Source organism: Balaenoptera acutorostrata, chromosome 16 (genome assembly GCF_949987535.1).
Source record: "Balaenoptera acutorostrata chromosome 16, mBalAcu1.1, whole genome shotgun sequence".
NCBI classification, from domain to species: domain Eukaryota; kingdom Metazoa; phylum Chordata; class Mammalia; order Artiodactyla; family Balaenopteridae; genus Balaenoptera; species Balaenoptera acutorostrata.
In genome coordinates, this window is record NC_080079.1 from 16,549,636 (window position 1) to 16,569,846 (window position 20,211).

Consider the following 20,211-nt stretch of genomic DNA (forward strand, 5'->3'; position numbering starts at 1 on the left):
CACTCGCATTACTGCCTGAACCAGCCCACCCCACCCCACCCCAGGCCGTGGAAGAATTGTCTGGCACGAAACTGGTCCCTGGTGCCAAAAAGGTTGGGGACCACTGTGTCTAATTTGACAGGTTAATTAACTGGGGCTCAGGTCAAATTACTAAATGTTCCAGACTCACCACTCATCCTGTAAGTGACAGACCAAGAGTTGGAAATCCAAACCCAGCTCTGACTGACTCCAGAGCCTGTGCTGGGCCAAATTCCTCTCACAGATACCATATTCATTTAAGTAATATTGTGGGTCTTTACCCATGACTTAAAAATTTTTATTTTGAAATAATTTTAGACTTAGAGAAAAATTTGCCCATGACTTTTAAACGAAAAAGAGTAAGACACAGTTTTAAGTTTAATGACAGGAAAATAGAAAATATTAACTGAAACTGGAACAATAAATTGCTCACATATTTTGATTTAAAGTAATAAGGAAAAAATAGAAAAGCAATGTTTATGTATCTTTAATCTAAATACCATGTTAGAACAAAAATGGGATTAAGAAACCATCTGAATAAGGAAAACCCCTTTATTTTCTAATATAGTTCTGTTATTAACTAATAGATAATTACTTTATGCTAATCATCTTTAAGCTTATGATTAGTCGACTCTTGCAAGTTACAGTGTTTGTAATTCTGCAAGGCCATAACTGATAGTGTCGTTTTATTTTGCAGAATAATTCAGAGTTACATTTTACGAGAAGAATCAGGCACACTTTCTTCAGAGGCATCTGATTTTAACAAAGTCCATTTAAGTAGACGGGGTGGCATCATGGCATCTTTGTACACATCCCATCCAGCTGATAGTGGATTAACATTGGAACTCTCTTTGGAGATCAACCGAAAACTACAGGCTGTTTTGGAGGATACGTTATTGAAAAATATTACTTTGAAGGTATTTGTATTTCTCATTCACTTACCAACCAATAAACATGGCAAAAATGGTGCCTCTTTCATAGTTCGATCCAACACATGGATGGACTATTTCTGTAATGCGGGGTAGCCATTTTTTCCATAGATAAAATTTTGTGTTTTTCTCTTTTTGAAAAGTACAATTTTTAAAATTAGCAGGAAAGAAAGAAACAGCAAGAAAATCAGTTTAGCTGTTGGATAGATGCTAAGATGAATCATTTACTGAGTCATTTACTTTGCAATGGGTGGCCTTTGACATATATTACAATTAGTTATAATTGATTACTGAGACTTTAAGATTGAGGCATTTATTTTCTAATGTATTCCAGCTTTATTTTATTTTTTGCAGCTATTATCTGACCCAGTTATTCTATCTGTGCTGTTTGGGCCTTGATGGTTAGTAATGGATTTAAAAAATAATTTTTTTAATCTGGTAATATTTTTAGGCACTAAAATTTGCTATAGCGTCAGTAAAAAGAGTGTCTGACTCTGAAGTGTACAGGATTACTTTACTGAAAACAGCCGTGTGCCTAGTTTATCTCACATGGCATTTAAGACTGTCACCGTTTCAGTTCAGAATTTAGGCAAAAATAGTTCAAACTGAATCTTTTTACTTATTATACTTAGTAGTTCTGTTTTTTTTCCCCTCTTTTTCCAATTGTTAAAGGAAAATCTGCAAACACTTGGAACAGAAATAGAACGTCTTATTAAACACCAGCATGAGCTAGAACAGAGGACGAAGAAAACCTAACACAAAGTTCTTCCTCAGTAAACAGACAAAAGCTACACAAGGAGCAGGTGCCATTGCCCAGTATTGTTGGAAACTTTTCCCTGCTTTGTGTGTCAGCCAGTAAAAAATTTGTTTTGCTTCATCTGTATAAAAAAGTACCTTTTTACAATACAAATGCATTGCTGTGTATACTGTAAGAATGTAAGCTTTGATGAAACTTGTTTTTGTGTGGTGACAGCCTGTCATTGAATCAGAACAACTTATTTAATTTGCTGATAGTCATATGAAGTGCTGAACATTATGACAAGGGCTTTTGAAAACCCCTTCTCCATATTTCTTCCCTTTAAAATATATAATGTCAAAAATGATTTCACTTTTTAAAATTATGCATGAAAGGACAGGTGTTAATCATTCAGTAATATGCTATTTCTCCAACATGAAGAAAACTAAAGAAGTGATAAAAACTTGTTTTGACATTCTAATATAACATTTGCTTGTGTGTTAGGGATGCCAGTGAGTTCTTAAACCATTTGATTTTAATGGAAGCTAATAGGAAAGCTAGCTTTTGGTAACTAGCAATGATCAGGCATTGTATGCCCCTGTCAGGTTTCCTTATTTGTGCTAGGTACATTTTTTTCAGATTCGAATTGAGTTAATAGTTGAGTTTTTTAAATCTCCAGTTACATAAAATATGATTTTAAATAACCTGCTCATTTAGAGAATTCCTGTGGACTTCAGTTATTTTTTAAAATGTGAAATGGATTAGTCTCATTAGAACAGAGAGATGAATAATGAATTCTTTGAAACTGAAATACTTTAGTTTTACTGACATCAAGTATAAAGATAAATTTAAGATATTTATAAAGAACCAGTTCCCAAGAGAATCCAGCATATGGCACTGTTAACCATTTTATCTGTGCACCATTCTTTACTGTTGGTATAATTATATATTATAGTGAGGTGATCTTACAGTCCCCAGATATGATGTGTTTGGTATATTTATTTAAAATACAAAATAATTACATCTCCGTAACCAAAGGAGTTTTAGAACCAAATTTATGTATCCTGTTGGATTTTTACAATATTTATGATGTACACTTAAATGTTGACAGTCATAGTATCAGTATTTCTGTCATTGAATTTTTTTCTCACCTCTTGTAATTTCTCACTTATTTTAATTTCTGTGTGTGGTTTTTCACATTTCATTATATTCAGATAATTTCTGTAGTAGATACCTTGGCACATACACAGATGTTGCAGCAAGCCTCATTTTCGTTTTGGATTTTCGCAACCTTCTTTCTCCCCTTAAGAGAAGTAAGCTTTGCGGTGATGGATTAAAAGCCTTTAAAGAATTGTGTGGCTTTAAAAGTTGGGCGGGGCTTATGGTGGCAATTTCCCTTTAATGTGTTTTAACTTTTTTTTAAAATCAACATTGCTTTAAAAGATCAGTTACTAAGGATTAGATAATTCAATGCAGCATTTTTTCTGTATATTGAGTTATATGTTGTCATCCAAAAACAAAATCTTTTCACTTCAGAATGGAAATACAAGTCCAGAAACATTTTATATTTAAAATAGCTATAAAAGTTTTAGCCTTACCATAATGTATCTTGTTCTTTTTACCAGTGATAATTTATCAAAATAAAGAAATGAGGGTAAGTGCAATCACATCTGAATTATTTTCCTAGTTGTTTTTGACAATACTATTGATACTCCCAAAGACTATTTAGAGTAGTCAACATAACTAAATTTTTACAGCTTCTTATGTGATATAGATTCATACACTACAATATTTGTTTTTTTCCTCCCAAGACACAAATTTATTAATGGAGACCAAATAGTGGTCAGAACTATAGTATTCTATGTCTATACACCTTAAAAATATATATACTTTTTTTGCATACATATATTACATATGAAAATGAAACATTCCAATATTAACATTTGTGCCAGCATTCATTTAGAGAAGTTTAATGGTTAAACAATTTTAGAAGAATGTAATTATAAACCATATTTTGACTTATTATTACTTTTCGCACCCATAAATGTATGGAACTGTGGAAAACTTGAAGAAAATGCTTTATTTTCCTTTTGCTCTTTAGTTTCTACTATATCCTTTTGTATATGGATCAGGACTGAGCAAAGTGTGTACAAAAATGTGCATTTATCAGCTCCCTCTCTCTAAACTGATTCACAAACAGATTCTGATGTAAGCATTTAGAGGGCCTTCTACCCTTACTGTACTGAATATATGGAGAGAAGAATGGGGTGTCTAGAAAAGGAAAATAGTCTGGATAAACTTGAGATCTAGAAGAAATTTTGTTTTATTAATTGAACACATCAAATGCTGTTTTTGTTAGCACTATTTTGGTTTCTTTGAGCAGGAAGTGATTTTTTTTGTGTGTGTGTATATATATGTATACACTTCACTAGGTTTTAATTTTAAAGTGAATACTTGCTGTGACTCCCTTTTTCCCATACCACTTCAAACGTTAGCCTGATAAGTTTAAAGAATTGAAAATGGTGGGTTTGGGCAGAAGAATGAGTTTAAACTTTAGTGGTTTTTTTTTTTTTTTTAAACTTTCTATCCATAACCATTTAAAGCAGATTATCTTGAAATTAAATTTTGTCAGGCTACCAACATGTTATTTATTCATGTAATAAACACAGTTATTAGAAACCTCTTATTGCCAGGCACCATACAGGGTATCATCATTATACTGATAGACCAGACAGGGCAATTCCTGTCTTTACGGAGCTTATGGTCTAGTGAAAACAGCTGGGAGGCAGTAGGAACAGCTCTTTAAGCCTCTACAGCTCACAACCAGCCCCTGTTGGAAGAGGGTTAATTCACTTGTGCAAGTAGGTGACCCAGAAGTCTCACTCTGGCGTGAAGCTTTGGGAAATGAATCCTTGCTGAGGTACACTGAGAGCAGATTGCTGTTTTCGTGGTGATTCTGCACATTCCTAACTTTTTTTCACAGCTTGATGTTTAATTATTCTTTAAGAAGAAGGAAAAAAAAATCCAAAGACTATAAAATGGTATTTGATTTTTGCCATTTTAGTAAATTATTAATGTCTCCTTGATGCTCATAAAGATGAATCTAATCACATTGTCATGCATATTTCCAAACTTTGTTTTACAGTATACTCTAAAGACTTTTACATATAATTTTAGGCCAAGATTTACCAGTAGAAGGAAAAAAGCACTAGAAACCATTAATATTGTAAATGTTACATATGCTACCATGGTGAAAATATTTTTATCAATCATGTTATTCCATATCATTAATTTGCCTTATGGATGCTGAGTCCAGTGGTCTATCTTCCAGTAACCTTTTTAAAACAAAACAATTCTTTTTTGACACTAGATTGTTAATTTTTAACACCAGTTGGTGGCACTAGAAACCTGAAAATTTTCAAGGCTGAACAAGAGAAGATAATCAAAAGAGAATCCAAACAAAGAATTTTCAGGAAAATAAATGAAAAATATAATTGTATATTAAAGATGTATTTTTCTTCTGGAATGAAATTCTTTTTTAAAATGCATATGGCTGTCCATTTTGACTATGATGAAACTTGTTTACCTTCCAAAGTTCATATATATATATGTGTGCATTGTACAGATAATCTTTAGTTTGATTATACTGTTCATTTTGTAAATATGTTTCTGTATAAAATGAATCTTTTCAAGAGAATTTTATGTATATATTGTACTTATTAAATAGGTAATGCCTATTTACCAAGTTATATTTTACTGGCATCTTTGATTATTTATTTACGCACACCACTTGCTAACAGACTGATTCTCCAGACTTGGCAAAACCTGATTCAGATTGCTTGAATTTTCTTTTTTAAACCAGATTAAGAATTTTTGCTTTCCATTTTTGTCTTTACTGATTACCATTAAAAGTCAGTGAACAATAGTAAGCAAATTGAATGCCACGTTGTATTTTAAATTTCTGTTTAAATTATTGATAGCAAAATTTGGCCTTTTATAAAAGGCCTTTTATACATGCCTATGTGAAAATTTCTCATTGAACTTGACAAGCCAGTAATAAATTCAGATTTTCCACAAAATTATGGAACTTACTTGCCCAAATTATCCAGCTTTAACAATAAAGATCTAATACATTCAATAAAAAGATATTGAAATGGCATTAATTTCATGAAGGTAACGTGTATGATGGATATTTCACATCACAATGTGTTGTTTTCCATTTCTCTTAACAGTTCAAGTACACAGATTATGCAACATTCCTTAAAGAGTTTACTATTGGAAAGAATCCCCTGAAATCAGGATCCTTGGAATAAAGGTAAAATTAATAGAATAGAGGAAGCTTTCCTGACATCCTTAATAGTCTGCATTCGGCGGCTTGTAGATTTGTTTGCAAGAGAAAGGAATATATAAAAGAAGAGGGTGAGTTATTGGAAGAGTATTGGCTTACGGTTCTTAACTTCAGTGTGACCCGCAGTCGTAAAAGACCGTTCCAACAAACTTAAATCCAAGTCTGTTTTTTCTTAATAAAGTCTGCTTCAATCAATGAGTGTAGAATGAACGCGCACTTCTTCAGGACCAGCAACTTGGGAGGATGCCTCCGGCTGACCAGTGCTAATGCTGTTTTAATGATTCTGAGAACAGTGTGACCAGACTTGATGTCCCTGCCCCTGCAGAGATGCACCATTAATTCCTAAGTTACATTTGAGACTTGATTCTTATTTTTTAAAAGAAGCATCCACTTAAGTAGTTTTCTATTTCTGAGGAATTTTCAGCCTTTAAATTGTCCAAAGGCCATGCTTCTTGCCAGTCAGACTTGACAGTCTGCCCCCTAATTGTACTTCAAAAAAAAGGATAGGATGTTAGACCTGAGAGGAAAATCTCTACCATTTAACCCAGTGCAAAAAGAGTTCTATTGAAAGTTTAGGATTCACTGAAATAAAACTTAGCTTGTTGATAGTCAACTTCTAGTTACATTTACTTGGGAACTATATTAAATACTAGAATGGCTTTCCACGTCATCCATTTCACTGTGTAGTTTTTGCTTTGAATAACTAATTAAAGGCCCAAGGGCAGGAAATTGTGTGTATGTGTTTCCAGCATCCTTATGCTTCACTTGTCCCAAGAAATAGCAGTTAAACCTGCCACAGTAGCTATTGTTTCTTTGGCAGTTTCTTCTTTATGAAGTCTGACCAGGGAAGATACCCCCAAATGCCCACTGCCTCTGATGCCCTTGATCTAGTCTGCCCGCCCACATGAAACACTTTCAGCTCTATTCCCACCAGAGCCCCCATAGATCCCATCTCCCCCAAAAAACAGGTCCCTAGGAGTCCATGCTAACGGAGGCTGTTGCTTTGGGCTCTCAACTGGCTTCTTCCTGGATTTTGTGTTTTGTTTTTGGGTTAATTTGGGGCAAGCCTGGAGGGGTTGGAGGGAGACCCTGCTGGGACTTGCAGGCCAAGAAGAGTCTGTTCCTGGCTTTCCTAATTGAAATTCAGAACCCACTTTCTTATAGAAATCGTATTTTGAAACAGTGACTGACTAAGTCTTATCAAAATTTATGAGTAAAAAGGCTTTGTGTGCTTGCCTGTAACATTTATTACCTTTTTTTTAATGTGGTTAAATGCCTTCCAAGCTCCAAGGCACCAACTTTCAAAAAAAGTTAAAGCAGAGGCTTGGAAGCATAACTTCATGGCAGAACGGTGCTCCACATGCTCAAGCCCCAGGTGCCTTCTGAGAAATTGCGTGATCCAACATCACAGTCTCACAAAGGTGTTCTGAAGTTTAAGCAGTCTATCTGAGTAACCTGTTTGCAAAGTGCATACTCTGAAGCACAAATGTTGCTGATGGTTTTTAAAGATCGCACTCTACCTGCAGGCATGACGTCGCTCCATTTCAGTAACAGCTTTGGGATAAAGCGGAAGAGGACCTTTCCTTTTGTCTTTGCCCACACCCGCTGCCTCCCCCAACACACAACTTATACACACCCAAAACAATAACCAGAACTCTACCTGTGCAGAGCTGGTTCGGCTGTCTCTGAGTTTCCAGCCTTCATCGATGCCTTCAGCATCCTGCTTGGATGGGCTTTTATTTACCCAGTCAGCCAAGTGAGGAAGAGATTAAAGGGAAAAGAGAAAGTGCAGCGACATTCCTTGTCACGTTCAGTTCCTTGTCAAATTACTGTTTCGCTGGTGGAAGTGCTCCATGTCACAGACGGGCTTGCCTGTGCTGTGGATGATGTACTGCAGGAGGCAAGACCCACGTAACGTGGCTGTTTAGAGAGGATGTTCCATGGTGATTCCTGATCTTACCCTCTACCTTTTTGTAATTATAAGTCGAACTAGACATGTACCAGCTTAACGTATGTGTATGTATTTTTTTTGTTGAACGAGGGGGTTCCCGAGAGTTAAACACTGAAGTCCTAGTGGAAATTAACTTTGTGTGATTGTGTGTTGGGGGCATGGAGTAGGGGTGCAGGGTTAAAGGACTGTTTCAGTTTTTAAAAGAATTTATTCATGTATTATGTAATTTAAAGTTGACGTCTATTAAAGCTTCCAAAAAAAGAAAAAACGCCAGTCAATCCTAGGAAACAGAGTATACTGAAATGTTTTTCTAGATTAACCTCTGTCTTAAATGCTCATTAACAGGTAAATAGGTGTCATATTGTATTGCAGGCTGTGGAGATGAGAAGCAGAGACCTTACCAGGTTTGGGGGGATGGGTAGAGTTGGGATAAGGACCAAATTCAAGTGAAGGTGAGGTCTGCAGTGATGGCCTGAGGGCCATGGAGCTCATGGTCTGATACAGCTGGCTACATGATCCATCCCCCAATGAAGTTAAAAGGCCCTCTGATTGGTTCTGGACACTTGTCAGTATAAGAAAAGTAGCTACATAAATGAACATGGTTTGTCCTGTGAGGTGCTCTAATGTGTTTTAGGAGTTTACCCAATGCTGTATTTACTTAACACAGTAGCATTTAGAACCTAGTCTCTCTGGTCAGAAATAAATCAAATACAATGTACTGTATTGCTTTTGCATTTTGAGAACGTTTGTTTTCCCTTTGAAATGATAAGGAACACAGTTAAAGGACAAACATATCAAGGCAGGGGCAGGGAACAAATACTAATTAACTGTTTTGAGGGAGGCTCTGACAACCGTATGAAGTAGGAAACAGGTGCACAGTAGTTCTGAGGATCTTCTTGCTAGGGATTTGTTGAGCTGGAATTTGAACCCGGTTTTGGGGTGCCTTTCAGTATCCTCTGCTGCCTCCCAAAAGTCAAAAGTACTGATACTTCAGTGAGTGGGTTGAAGGCATATTTAGATTCTTTTTCTTTGCACTAATATGGTTTAAACAAAAGACCAATAATCTATTAAAGAAGATGGATGTGCAAGTTTGTGTGATTTAGCAAACTCTTAGTTGGAGACCTGGTGCCCCTCTTTTCTTCCTCTTTCTGATTGTCTTTTGACTAAGCTCTTCCTCTAACTGCAATCAGAGAAGAACAGAAATAAAATCAGTCATTTTGTTCCCTTTTAAACTCAGTAAAGATTTGCAGGGGACTCACAGTTGATAGATGATATTATAATTTTCTTGACAGTCTGGGCAATGAATAGGTGTTCCTTAAGCTTCTGAATTACCTACGGGTATACCTTTTCATGCTGCCCTGCTGGTGACTGTAACAGAGCCTCCCTTCCCTGCCCCATCTCCATCTAAGGAACCAGAGAACGCTGAGGGCTGTAAAATGATCTGGACATGGACTTGGACAACCCTGCCCCGCCACTGATTGTGAAACCTTAAACACGTCACTTTACCACTTTGAGCTTCAGTTTTCTCACCTGTAAAATGGGGATGATAAAACATTTTTCTGAGGACTAAATAGGATACTGAATGCGGAAGAACTTTGTAAACTGCAGAGCTCTGAGATGTGGACGTATAAGCTAAGTCTTTAAAAATAAAGGGGTAATTCCTGTTTTTTTAAAAAAAACTATTATTCAAATTGTTGAAGGATGCATATATATGTGGATTATAAAAATTGTTGCTTTAATAGAATAACCTTTACAACAAAGTGAAAAAATACTGTTATATATACAACTATGTGTATATGTAAAGGAGAAGTTCTGATTGGATACATAGACTCAACAGTGGCTTCCCCTGAGGAGTGATTGATATACTTTCATATTTCACTTTAAATTCTTGTTTCCAAAATATTTTTCAATGAGTATGTACTCTTTTTTGCTATAGTTGACTTTTAAAATTGTATTCTAAGAATCATATCACATGCTGGTACCATAGGAGTGCATAGTAAGAGAAACGGAGGGGGGAGGGGTGGAGATTATACACACACACACACACATAGTTACTATCTGGAAAGATCCTATTGTTCAATTTTCTTTTGCAAAAGATTGAGTTTGGAAAGAGGTAGGAGAAGGTGATATATTGCCAATGTTCATTTGAGCAGCATTCCCTGAGAAGATCTGTAATTCAATTCTTGCTTCAGACCTTTGTGCAACCTACAGACACCTGCAGCCTGATGCCATTTCTGAAGGTGGGATGGCGGGTTCGGCGGCCGCATGATGAAAATAAGTAACGAGAAGAATGCAAGTTACTCATTTTCGAGCCAACCCCATCCTCTTGTGCACAGCCACTGAGGTGTCAGCAGGGGGAGTGTTTAGACGGCTGGAGCTTTAAAATTAATACTTGTTTGACATTGTCACATAGACTTTGTCCCGAGGGCCTGGTTCTACTGTGAACATACTGTGGGTGTTTCACCCTTTTGTAGGAAGGAGGAAGGAAAGTGAAAAAAAGCACTGTGGGGCTTAGAATTTTACTAATACCAGCCAAAGGGAGGTGTTCACATGACTTGCCTCCTGTAGCCCCTGGAGGTCAGGAGGTCTAACCCGGGTTCCGATTCCAGCCACCCCCTAGCTAACACACAAGCACTGGTGGGCTGTTGAAGATAGGAAGGCAGACGGTTAGCTGGCATCTAACCACGTGCTACCCCTGCCACGTGGTTGGCACTCATTCTCTTAGTTTAAGAAAGCTCCATTGTCAATATTTCGTTTAGGTTCTGTGGTGCTTTCAAAGCAATATAGATAACTCAAGCACTGCTCCTGACTCAATGTGTGTTTTGATAGAACTCAAGCTCTGTTTGCTGCCACTAAGACTCAGTCATTACGCTAAGCAAGATACACATGTAAAATAAATTGTCCATCCTTTTCTAGAATTTCTGCCTGCTTTTGGATTAATTCGTTTGTATGATTCAATTATATCTCCAGTACTGGCTTAAGAGTTAACCCTTTTTTAAAAAATGTCTTGGTGGTTACCCTGGGGTTTACAAAATATCTTAAAAATATGAAATGCTTCACTTATTGGTGAGTCATCACTGTGCAGGGGCCATGTGAATCTCTGTGATGGATGCAAATTTACAACACGTGCTGCTGAAGCAAGCACCTTTTCTAGATTTTCTTCTGCCTGTTTTAGGGTTGGATGATGAGAAGCAAAGACCGCAGGGCTCTGTGGAACCGCAGGTCTGAGAGATGAAGGAAGGCTTGAGAGAGAGCATCCAGGCCCGAGTGACCAGACTTTCAGGTCCTACAGGCTAGTAAAATTTCAAAAACAAAATTCTGAGCTTGCAGACTTTTATTTTGCTAAGTGAGAATCAAAAAGAACTGCAATTTATCACCATAATTTCATGAAAGACAGGATGTTTTAACACTTTTCAAAAAAGGCTGAAAGATTCCACTTTTCAACTGCATGAGTTTAGTTCTGCAAAACGCTCTATTTGTTTTCTTCCTTCAGTGGAGCCTGGTATTTGAAAACCAATGATTCACTTCAGTCACTCATTATAAGATGAGGGAAAAGGCTCATGGGAGGAAGTGATCTGCCTGAGGTCACACCTCATCAGGCTTTTCTTTGCTCCAGAGGCACTGATGACCCTGATAGTGCCCAAATCAGTTAATACCAATACCTTATGGTTCTACAGGTCCTTGGAACCAAATGAGTTAAGGAAGCTCTGAAGATGGAAGTTGTGTGGGTTATTGACTTATTGCCTCTCAGGTCCAAATACACTCCGAAATATCTGCCCCGTGATCAACAAGAGAATTCCTTTAACCATCTCTCCTTTAAAGTAAGCATGGTGTTAACCTTCCTCGGCAGAGAGCAATTACAGGAGGAAGAAGTTTCTGGAAGTTGCTGGCAGGGGCTGGGTGTCAGCCTTGTGCATGAGAGGACATCCAGTGGAGCCTGCCCCAGGCATCCCTCTGCAACTTTGCAGCACTTTATGATAACCTTTGCATGGCCTTCTCGATATGGAAACCAAAGCCCCTGCACGGCTACACAAAGTTACATGTGGTCCAGAGAGTCACACACAAAATAGCCCGTGCACGTCCGCACCACTGTTTGCTGACCACCTGCTCCCCTTCTGGCACTCCTACCTATTGTTTGCCAAGCAGCTCCAGACCAGCTCCATCCTGGCCAAACCAGCTAACACCTCTGCTACCCAATGGGCTGAACCACACCTTCTCCAGCGCGGTCTGAACCCCTTCCAAGTTTGTGCTTCCTTGGGTTCTCTTCCTCAGCCAAAGGTATCATATAGAATTTCCTTATATCTTATAATAACTCTTTTATCACAGTAATTCTTTGTATTAAGCTTTTGTTTAGCGTACTGTATTGTTTCTGTGTCCTGACCGGACCCAGACTGCTACTGAAAGTGAGAGTGAAATACGTTGTATGACCTTCTGAAAAGGATTTCCTTCTTTTTTAAGGCTGAATAATATCCCGTTGAATATATATACTACATTTTCTTTATCCATTCTTCTGTTGATGGATATTTGGGTTATTTCCATATCTTGGCTTTGTGAATAATGCTGCAATGAACATGGGATGCCGATTTCATTTCCTTTGGATATATACTCGGAAATGGGATTGCTGGATTCTATGGTAGGTCTATTTTTAATTTTTTGAGGAACCTCCATACTGTTTTCCATAGTATCTGCACCAACTTACATTCCCACCAACAGTGCACAGGTGTTCCCTTTCATCCACATCCTTGCTAATACTTATCTTTTGTCCTTTTATTTTTTTTAAATTTTTAAAAAGATTTATTTATTATTTTATTTTATTTTTTATTTTTGGCTGCATCGGGTCTTGTTGTGGCACCCAGGATCTTCGTTGAGTCATGCGGGATCTTTTTGTTGCGGCGTGCGGGCTCTTTGTTGTGGTGCAAGGGCTTCTCTCTAGTTGTGGTGTGTGGGTTTTCTCTCTCTAGTTGTGGCTCGCGGGCTCCAGAGCACATGGGCTCTGTAGTTTGCTGCACACAGGCTCTCTATTGAGGCATGTGAGCTCAGTAGTTGCGGCGCGAGGGCTTAGTTGCCCCACAGCATGGGATCTTAGTTCCCTGACCAGGGATCGAACCCAGTCTCCTGCATTGTAAAGTGGATTCGTTACCACTGGACCACCAGGGAAGTCCCTTTTGTCCTTTTAATAAAAGCCATTCTAACAAGTGTGGGTTGATAGCTCATTGTGGTTTTGATTTGCATTTCCTTGATGATCAGTGATGTTGAGCACCTTTTCATGTACCCATTGGCCTTTTGCATGGCTTCTCAAAGCCCATGTTCTTTCAGCACACCTGGTTCCTAAAAGTCTGGAGGAGGTACCTAACACACTATATATGCTTTAGCTAATAAACATTTCAGTTGGAAAAATAAGTCTGGAAATCGTTATAAATTACTTTAGTGGAAACTGGTGGTATTCAGAAGGCAGTGTAGCACCTCTGCAAGGACTCTGGAGTCCATTTATTCACCCATCAAAGAAATATTTCTCCAGTGCGCATAAATGCCTGGCCCGATCTAGACACAGGGGTACTACAATGAAAGAGCAGGTTTTGTCTGCCGATGCGTAGAGCTTACAAACTACTTGGGAGTAGGAGTGAGGAAGAAAGAGGGCAGAAAGTAAATAAGGGAACAAGATGATTTCCAAATATGGAAACATTTTGAATTCAGAGCTGGGTTCAAATTCTTAACATTGTGACTTTGGGTTTTGGACCTATATCTATCTATATCTGCTCTCTCTGAGCCTCAGTTTTTATACCTGTAAGAACACTTACAACATACATTTGTTGTGAGGATGAAAGGGGTTTATTTTATAAAGCATATAACATGGGCCTTTTAGAATGAGTAATAAGGTGTTATTACTATGAAAAAATGTTACACATTTCTTGTAAAATATCCATAGAAATCTATGCACCTCTTTTTGTTCAGACTTTATTTCTAGGATCTGATTATTCAGCCCTATAGAGAGGAAATATTAGCTAAATTAGTTACTGTGTATAAATCACTTATAATAGTGCCTGGCAAATACTAAGTACCATGTATATTTATTAAATGAATAAATTCTACTCTGGATATAGTTCACTGAATCCTCTTCATATCACGAGACCCATCATATAATTTTCCGAACAATCTTATATTGATAATCATGCCCATTGTACTTCAACTCACTCAGCAAAATTTACAAAGCACATGTCCAGTGCTGTTTTAGGTGCTGAGAATACCAGCAGTAAACATTTTAGTAAAGATTAAAATATTAGCAAAAAGCAAGTAACTTCAGATTAAGGGTAACTTCAAAATAGTTTGAGAAATTATTTCAAAATATTTTGCCCCGAAGAGAGGAGCTTTTTTCTTTTAAATTTAGTTGGCAAACTAGTTGTCATCCTATGTCAAGTGGAGTGCTTCCTTGAGCTGCTTTCAGTTGCTAATGGCGGTACCAAGAAACTGTGAGCTGTAAATACTCAGTGCTTTTCTACAATTTAAGTGGCACATAGTTGGAAGTGGGGATGAGGAAAAACGAGGACAGAATATAAATAAACCAGCAAACAAGATGACAACAAATTGGCTCCAGCCTGTGCTCCAGGGACCTACAGAGCAGTAAGAGACTCGCCAGGGCCTGGTTAGCACATCCAAACTCTTCTGGCAATCTCTCTGAGCATCATTTGGCCTCATAGTTTTCTCAAAACCATGAGAGCCAATGATGAGAATTCAGGTAATTCCAGGAAGCAAGCAAGTTAATTGGAGAACTGTTTTGAGAGATTATGGCGGTGAGCAATTGCTGTGTCTCAAAGACACTGCAAGGAGTGGGGGTAAGATAGGACAAGGAGCATTTCATGGCTTTTTTTTTTTTTTTTTTTTTTAGAATTTTGGGAACACAAGAGCTTTAATTGTTCTGCTTTGTCTTTGTGGGAGAGGATTTGAATATTTATTCATTCATTTATTTATTTGGCTGCGCCGGGTCTTAGTTGCGGCGACATGTGGGATCTTCGTTGCAGCATGCGGGCTCTTTAGTTGTGGCATGCGGGATCTAGTTCCCTGACCAGGGATCGAACCTGGGCCCCCTGCATTGGCAGCATGGAGTCTTAACCACTGGACCACCAGGGAAGTGGTGGTCCTTCATGGCATTTTGAGAAGACACCTATTATATCAGGCAGAGCAAACAATGGTCGATTCAATGGATGCATCACACCAGGGCACATGGACTATTGTAAGAGATCAGAGTTTCAGTGGTATTGATTGTGGCCTTGAGCAGGTAAATTTTAATAAAATCAATAAATCTGATAAAACTAGCAAACAAATGCCTCCCTGACAAGGACTGGGAGCGACTTCACACCTAACTTTTCTGGAATGCCTCCTCTCTGCCTGTGCTAATCCATTGCTGTATTAATGAAAATGGCAGATGCCTACTCTAAACCAGGTACTGTTTTGTTAACTCGTTTGATTCTTGCAAAAATATCAATTTTAGAGATGAATAAGCTAAGTAAGTTTAAGCAGCATGCTTGAGGTCACCCGGCTAGTAAGTAGCTGGGTCAGAATCTGCACCCAGTCCAGCTGATTGCAGAGCTTTGGCTCTCAGCAAGGACACCAAATTCCTAGTCACCAGAACCCTCAGCTCTAGCATAGTCCAGCACCTAGAGAATGCACAATCACCACTTATCAAATAAGTGAATGAATTCTAAATTATTCAGTGTTCTCTTAACTACTATTTACCTAAGCAGTTGCAAGACCAAATTATACAATGCCAAGGAAAAATTAACACAGGCATATAAGCAATATCACAATAGATCTCTGTACCGGTCACATTTTCCCTGGGTAATTCAGATTCATTTGTTCAGCCCAAGGTACAATTTGCTCTGCAGGTCATTGAAAAAGAATATGCCATTCCTGGATTATTACAGTACACAAAAATGGCATGTATTTCTTGCTAGAGAAATGGTAGAGTCTCTAGGAAAGATTCTTGCTTTTTGCCGGTTTTTTCTGTAGCAGGATATGGGAGAAGACATTGACTTCAACAGAGACAAATCGCTGTCCAGGCAGTGGACTGCCCTTTGGTATCTGGACACATTTTAGTTGAAAGGAAACAGAGCTTTGTCATTGCATTTTTTTTTAACTACATTTTTTTTTAATATTTATTTATTTGGTTGCACAGGGTCTTAGTTGCAGCAGGCGGGCTCTTTATTTGTGGCTCACCGGCTCCTTAGTTGTGGCATGCGAACTCTTAGTTGTGGCATGCATGTGGGATTTGGTTCCCTGACCAGGTATCGAACCTGGGCCCCCTGCTTTGGGAGCACGGAGTCTTCTCCACTGTGCCACCAGGGAAGTCCCTGTCATTGCATTTTTTTTTTTTTATTTTTTTTATTTTTTAAAGGATTTTTTTTCTTATTTATTTATTTATTTATTTATTTTTTATTTTTTTTGGCTGTGCTGGGTCTTCGGTTCGTGCGAGGGCTTTCTCCAGTTGCGGCAAGCGGGGGCCACTCTTCATCGCGGTGCGGGGACCGCTCTTCATCGCGGTGCGCGGGCCTTTCTCTATCGCGGCCCCTCCCGTCGCGGGGCACAGGCTCCAGACGCGCAGGCTCAGCAATTGTGGCTCACGGGCCCAGCTGCTCCGTGGCATGTGGGATCTTCCCAGACCAGGGCTCGAACCCGTGTCCCCTGCATTAGCAGGCAGATTCTCAACCACTGCGCCACCAGGGAAGCCCCCTGTCATTGCATTTTAATGTGTAATGGAAAACAATATTGTATTAGGACCGCTTCAAATTATATTTTAAAACATATCTTCTATTTACAAATATATTTTTATATTTTAAAAATATTTGTTTTCTGTACTGAAAAGCTCCTTTGGCAGACATTTTGCTAACAATCCAACAATATATTAAAAATTTTTTGCATTAACTACTTTGGTTGATTGATTTGCCAACAGCCAAGGTAAAAGCTCTTTGAGCTTCAACGTTTATTGGATGGGAAAGGATTACAACATGTAAAATTCCATCACTTATTGTAAAATAAAGATATGGCCCAGATAGACCCAAGATTTCAAGGCCAAGTACAGTTAGTTTGCCAGTCACTGGCTTATTGACATTTCTTATTCTGATCTAATTAATCGACATGAATCAAACGTCTGTTGTAAAAGATGTGGAGAAGATAGAAATATTCAAGTAGAGATCTATAGAATTAATCATATGGGTGCAATCAATTACTATCTTATGCATCATTATTAAAAAGGAAAATTGAAAAAAAAAAACTTTAAGCAACCTCAAATGACATGAGCATAAGTTTTTGTGGAGTATGCCCCCTTTAATATTATGAATTTTGACCATTCTCATTACTCTAGCCTCAGCAGAATGTCCTTTCTCTGAATGAAAACTAGTTTTAAATGATTTAGGAGCACGCTGAGGTGACAAGAACATCTGACAGAGTTAGCAACACTCGGCCTTAAAACCTCCAGTGGTGGGGGCTTCCCTGGTGGCGCAGTGGTTGGGAGTCTGCCTGCCAATGCGGGGGACGCGGGTTCGGGCCCTGGTCTGGGAAGATCTCACGTGCCGCGGAGCGGCTGGGCCTGTGAGCCATAGTTACTGAGCCTGCGCGTCTGGAGCCTGTGCTCCACAGCAGGGGAGGCCGCGAGGGTGAGAGGCCCGCGCACGCGATGAGGAGTGGCCCCCGCTTGCTGCAGCTAGGGGAAGCCCTCGCACAGAAACGAAGACCCAACACAGCCATAAATAAATAAATAAAATTAATTAAAAAAAAAAAAAAAAAAACCTCCAGTGGCTTTAAAAATTGAAAGGCACAAAACTGAATGATTTTATTCATGTCGAAGCACTAAAAGACCATGTTATGTTTGCCTGAAAATGTGTAAATTGGAGTATTTTTTTATGCTGTCACATTTTGCTTAAGATTTTAAATTTCAATGTTTATTTTACTTTTTAGCTTTGTTGAAAGAATGATTTTTAGCGATTAATAAAATTAGTTTCCCAATTCATGTGACTGCATACGAGGGGCTCAGGTGCCTGACTTTGGATCTGGGCTCATTTCACTCCTTCACGCCATCTATAAGTTCTTCCTTTGGAATGGTTCTGGGAAATATTCACTGAGATTTGCTAGTCTGAAATATGCTACAAATCTTTCACATGTGTAATTCACTTCCAGGCCTCTGCTTCTGTGCTAAGAAGTCCTCGACGTAATGTGACATGCAACACCAATATGACACCCACCTCCTGGAATAAGGCTGAGGTTTTTTATGCTGAGAGACCTTGTATTTGTGCGTAGTGATGAGCTTGGACTATTAATCAAGCAATTTGATCAGCTTGAAAAATTCGGTAAGTTTCATACCATCAAAAAGTCCAACAGTGGGGATATGATATGAACTTGAAGGAAGCTGTGGCAAAATAGCTAAAGAGTATACATTTTGGAATCTGACCACCTGGGTCTGGTCACTTGATCAAACCTTTTTGTGCTTCAGTTTCTTCGTAGGTACAATGATGGTGAGAGTAGGTACCTTGCTCGTAGTATTGTCTTGAGATTCAAATGAGATAACAAGCCTATACCATCTACTCTTTCATGCAGTGTGAGCACTGAATAAAAACAAACTGTTGTCGTGGTAGAGAGTTCAGAACACCAGCACTGAACATGGCTCTTCCAGGCAAGGAAGAACAGTGCAAGGTCATAGATACCAGGCAAAAGACTGTGGTCATGCAAATTGGCATGAAGTCATTAAAGACTGGCCTTATCCTTATAAAAGAATCCCCAAAGCAGTACATACAGTAGAGGCCAGTCAGGGAGTTATGGTGGTACTCCTTGTGTCTAGTGATAAAGAGAGCAAGGATTGTGTGTGTGTGTGTGTGTGTGTGTGTGTATGTGTGTGTGTGGGTAGTTTTTGTGCTGTGGATCACATTGTTATGAAGGAAAAAGCTGTTACCTGCTACAAGTTCTTAGGCAAAGTGTCCCTGGTAAAGTGGTCATCACCCCACACACCAGCATAGACCCGAAGCCAGTTTTCATTGATCTCTCTGGTGAGCCTCAGGAGGGATGTTTTGAAAAGCGTTTGTGTAAAACATAAAGTTAATTCATAAAAGTCTTGTAGATAATCCTCCCTGACATAGGAACTCCTAGAAGGTTCTGTGGGACTTACGTGTAGGCTCTAACTGCCACTAGGTGGCAGAGGAAAGTTATGAAACCAGCCAATCGTCACACACTAGGAAGCATGCATCTCCCTTTCTTTCTCATCACCTGGCGGGAGCCCAGTCTGCAGGATTCTGAGAGATCTTTCCTGTAACTTGGGCTTTTAGTCCCTGTCTTTGCATATACTCAGCCCCCAGAGAAGTCTGTGACCCTGGATGGCTGGTACTAGCATAACCTAGTGTGTGATTCTACTGTTGCCCGAACCCCTAAACAGAAAATATCAAAAGCTTTCCAACCTTTGAAGAACTTTCAGGTCTCCTAGAGCTGGACATTTGGAAGAAAGGCAACATTCCTGCAGCACTTTGCAGATGTTTGTTAGAATGAGCCCAATGCTCTGCCGAACCATCTTGTTTCCGGCTGGCGGATCCACTTCTCAAACTGCCCACTCCCAGGAGGGGCCAACAACACTACTGCTATCTAAATCTTTAACTTCTTAATCTCAGAAATCATTCTTTTTGGATATTGAGCATAGTTTCTAACACTCCAAAGTTTGGGAGGCTAATTTGTATTAAACTTGAGTGACTTAATCAATGGGTCTTACTTTTCTTTTTTTTTCTTTCTTTCTTTCTTCCCTCCCTTCTTTCTTTCTTTCTTTCCTTCTTTCTTTCTTTCTTTCAAGGTAAGGTTCTGAGTCTGAGCTAGAAAGCACTATTTTTATTTCTGAGCTCTGGTTCAGCTATATCCTATCTGGAGAGGGTTCAGGATGGGATTGATCAAGCAGCATTGTAAGCAGAGAGGAAATGCCCTCCTGGAAAAAGAGCTGCTTTAATGTCATATCACCACCACATGAAGAAGAAATCCAGCAGGCTCTGCTTTATGACTCTGAATTTTATTACATTCAATATAGATTGCTAAAAATAACAAAACTTTCTCCTATCATTTATAACCATCCTATTAATTGTTCCAATTTCTGGAGAAAAACTAAAGGTAGCTAACTGAGGCCCTTGGTTTAAGAATCAAGTCCTCCTCTTCTATTTCCACATGACAGATGTGACTGAGGATTGGAACAGGGCTGGCTGAGATGACAGCA

The 20,211-nt window shown here is 38.7% G+C and overlaps 1 protein-coding gene and 2 non-coding genes across 3 annotated transcripts in view; 1 reads left to right on the top strand and 2 right to left on the bottom strand.

Moving 5' to 3' along the window:
- The window catches only part of CCDC186 (coiled-coil domain containing 186), a 46,053-nt gene extending 40,621 nt beyond the window's left edge, over positions 1 to 5,432 (top strand). Inside the window, exons 15-16 of the mRNA XM_007173120.3 lie at positions 716 to 935; positions 1,620 to 5,432. Of these exons, the coding sequence (XP_007173182.2) occupies positions 716 to 935; positions 1,620 to 1,703 (304 nt within the window). The 3' untranslated portion in view covers positions 1,704 to 5,432. The remainder of the gene's footprint in view (positions 1 to 715; positions 936 to 1,619) is intronic.
- A 5,590-nt stretch (positions 5,433 to 11,022) lies between these two features.
- LOC114236608 (U6 spliceosomal RNA) lies at positions 11,023 to 11,127 on the bottom strand. Its single transcript, XR_003622521.2, has one exon. It is a non-coding gene; the product is annotated as a U6 spliceosomal RNA (small nuclear RNA).
- Positions 11,128 to 15,034: 3,907 nt separating this feature from the next.
- Positions 15,035 to 15,107, bottom strand: TRNAW-CCA (transfer RNA tryptophan (anticodon CCA)). Its single transcript has one exon. It is a non-coding gene; the product is annotated as a tRNA-Trp (tRNA).
- Positions 15,108 to 20,211: the final 5,104 nt, after the last annotated feature.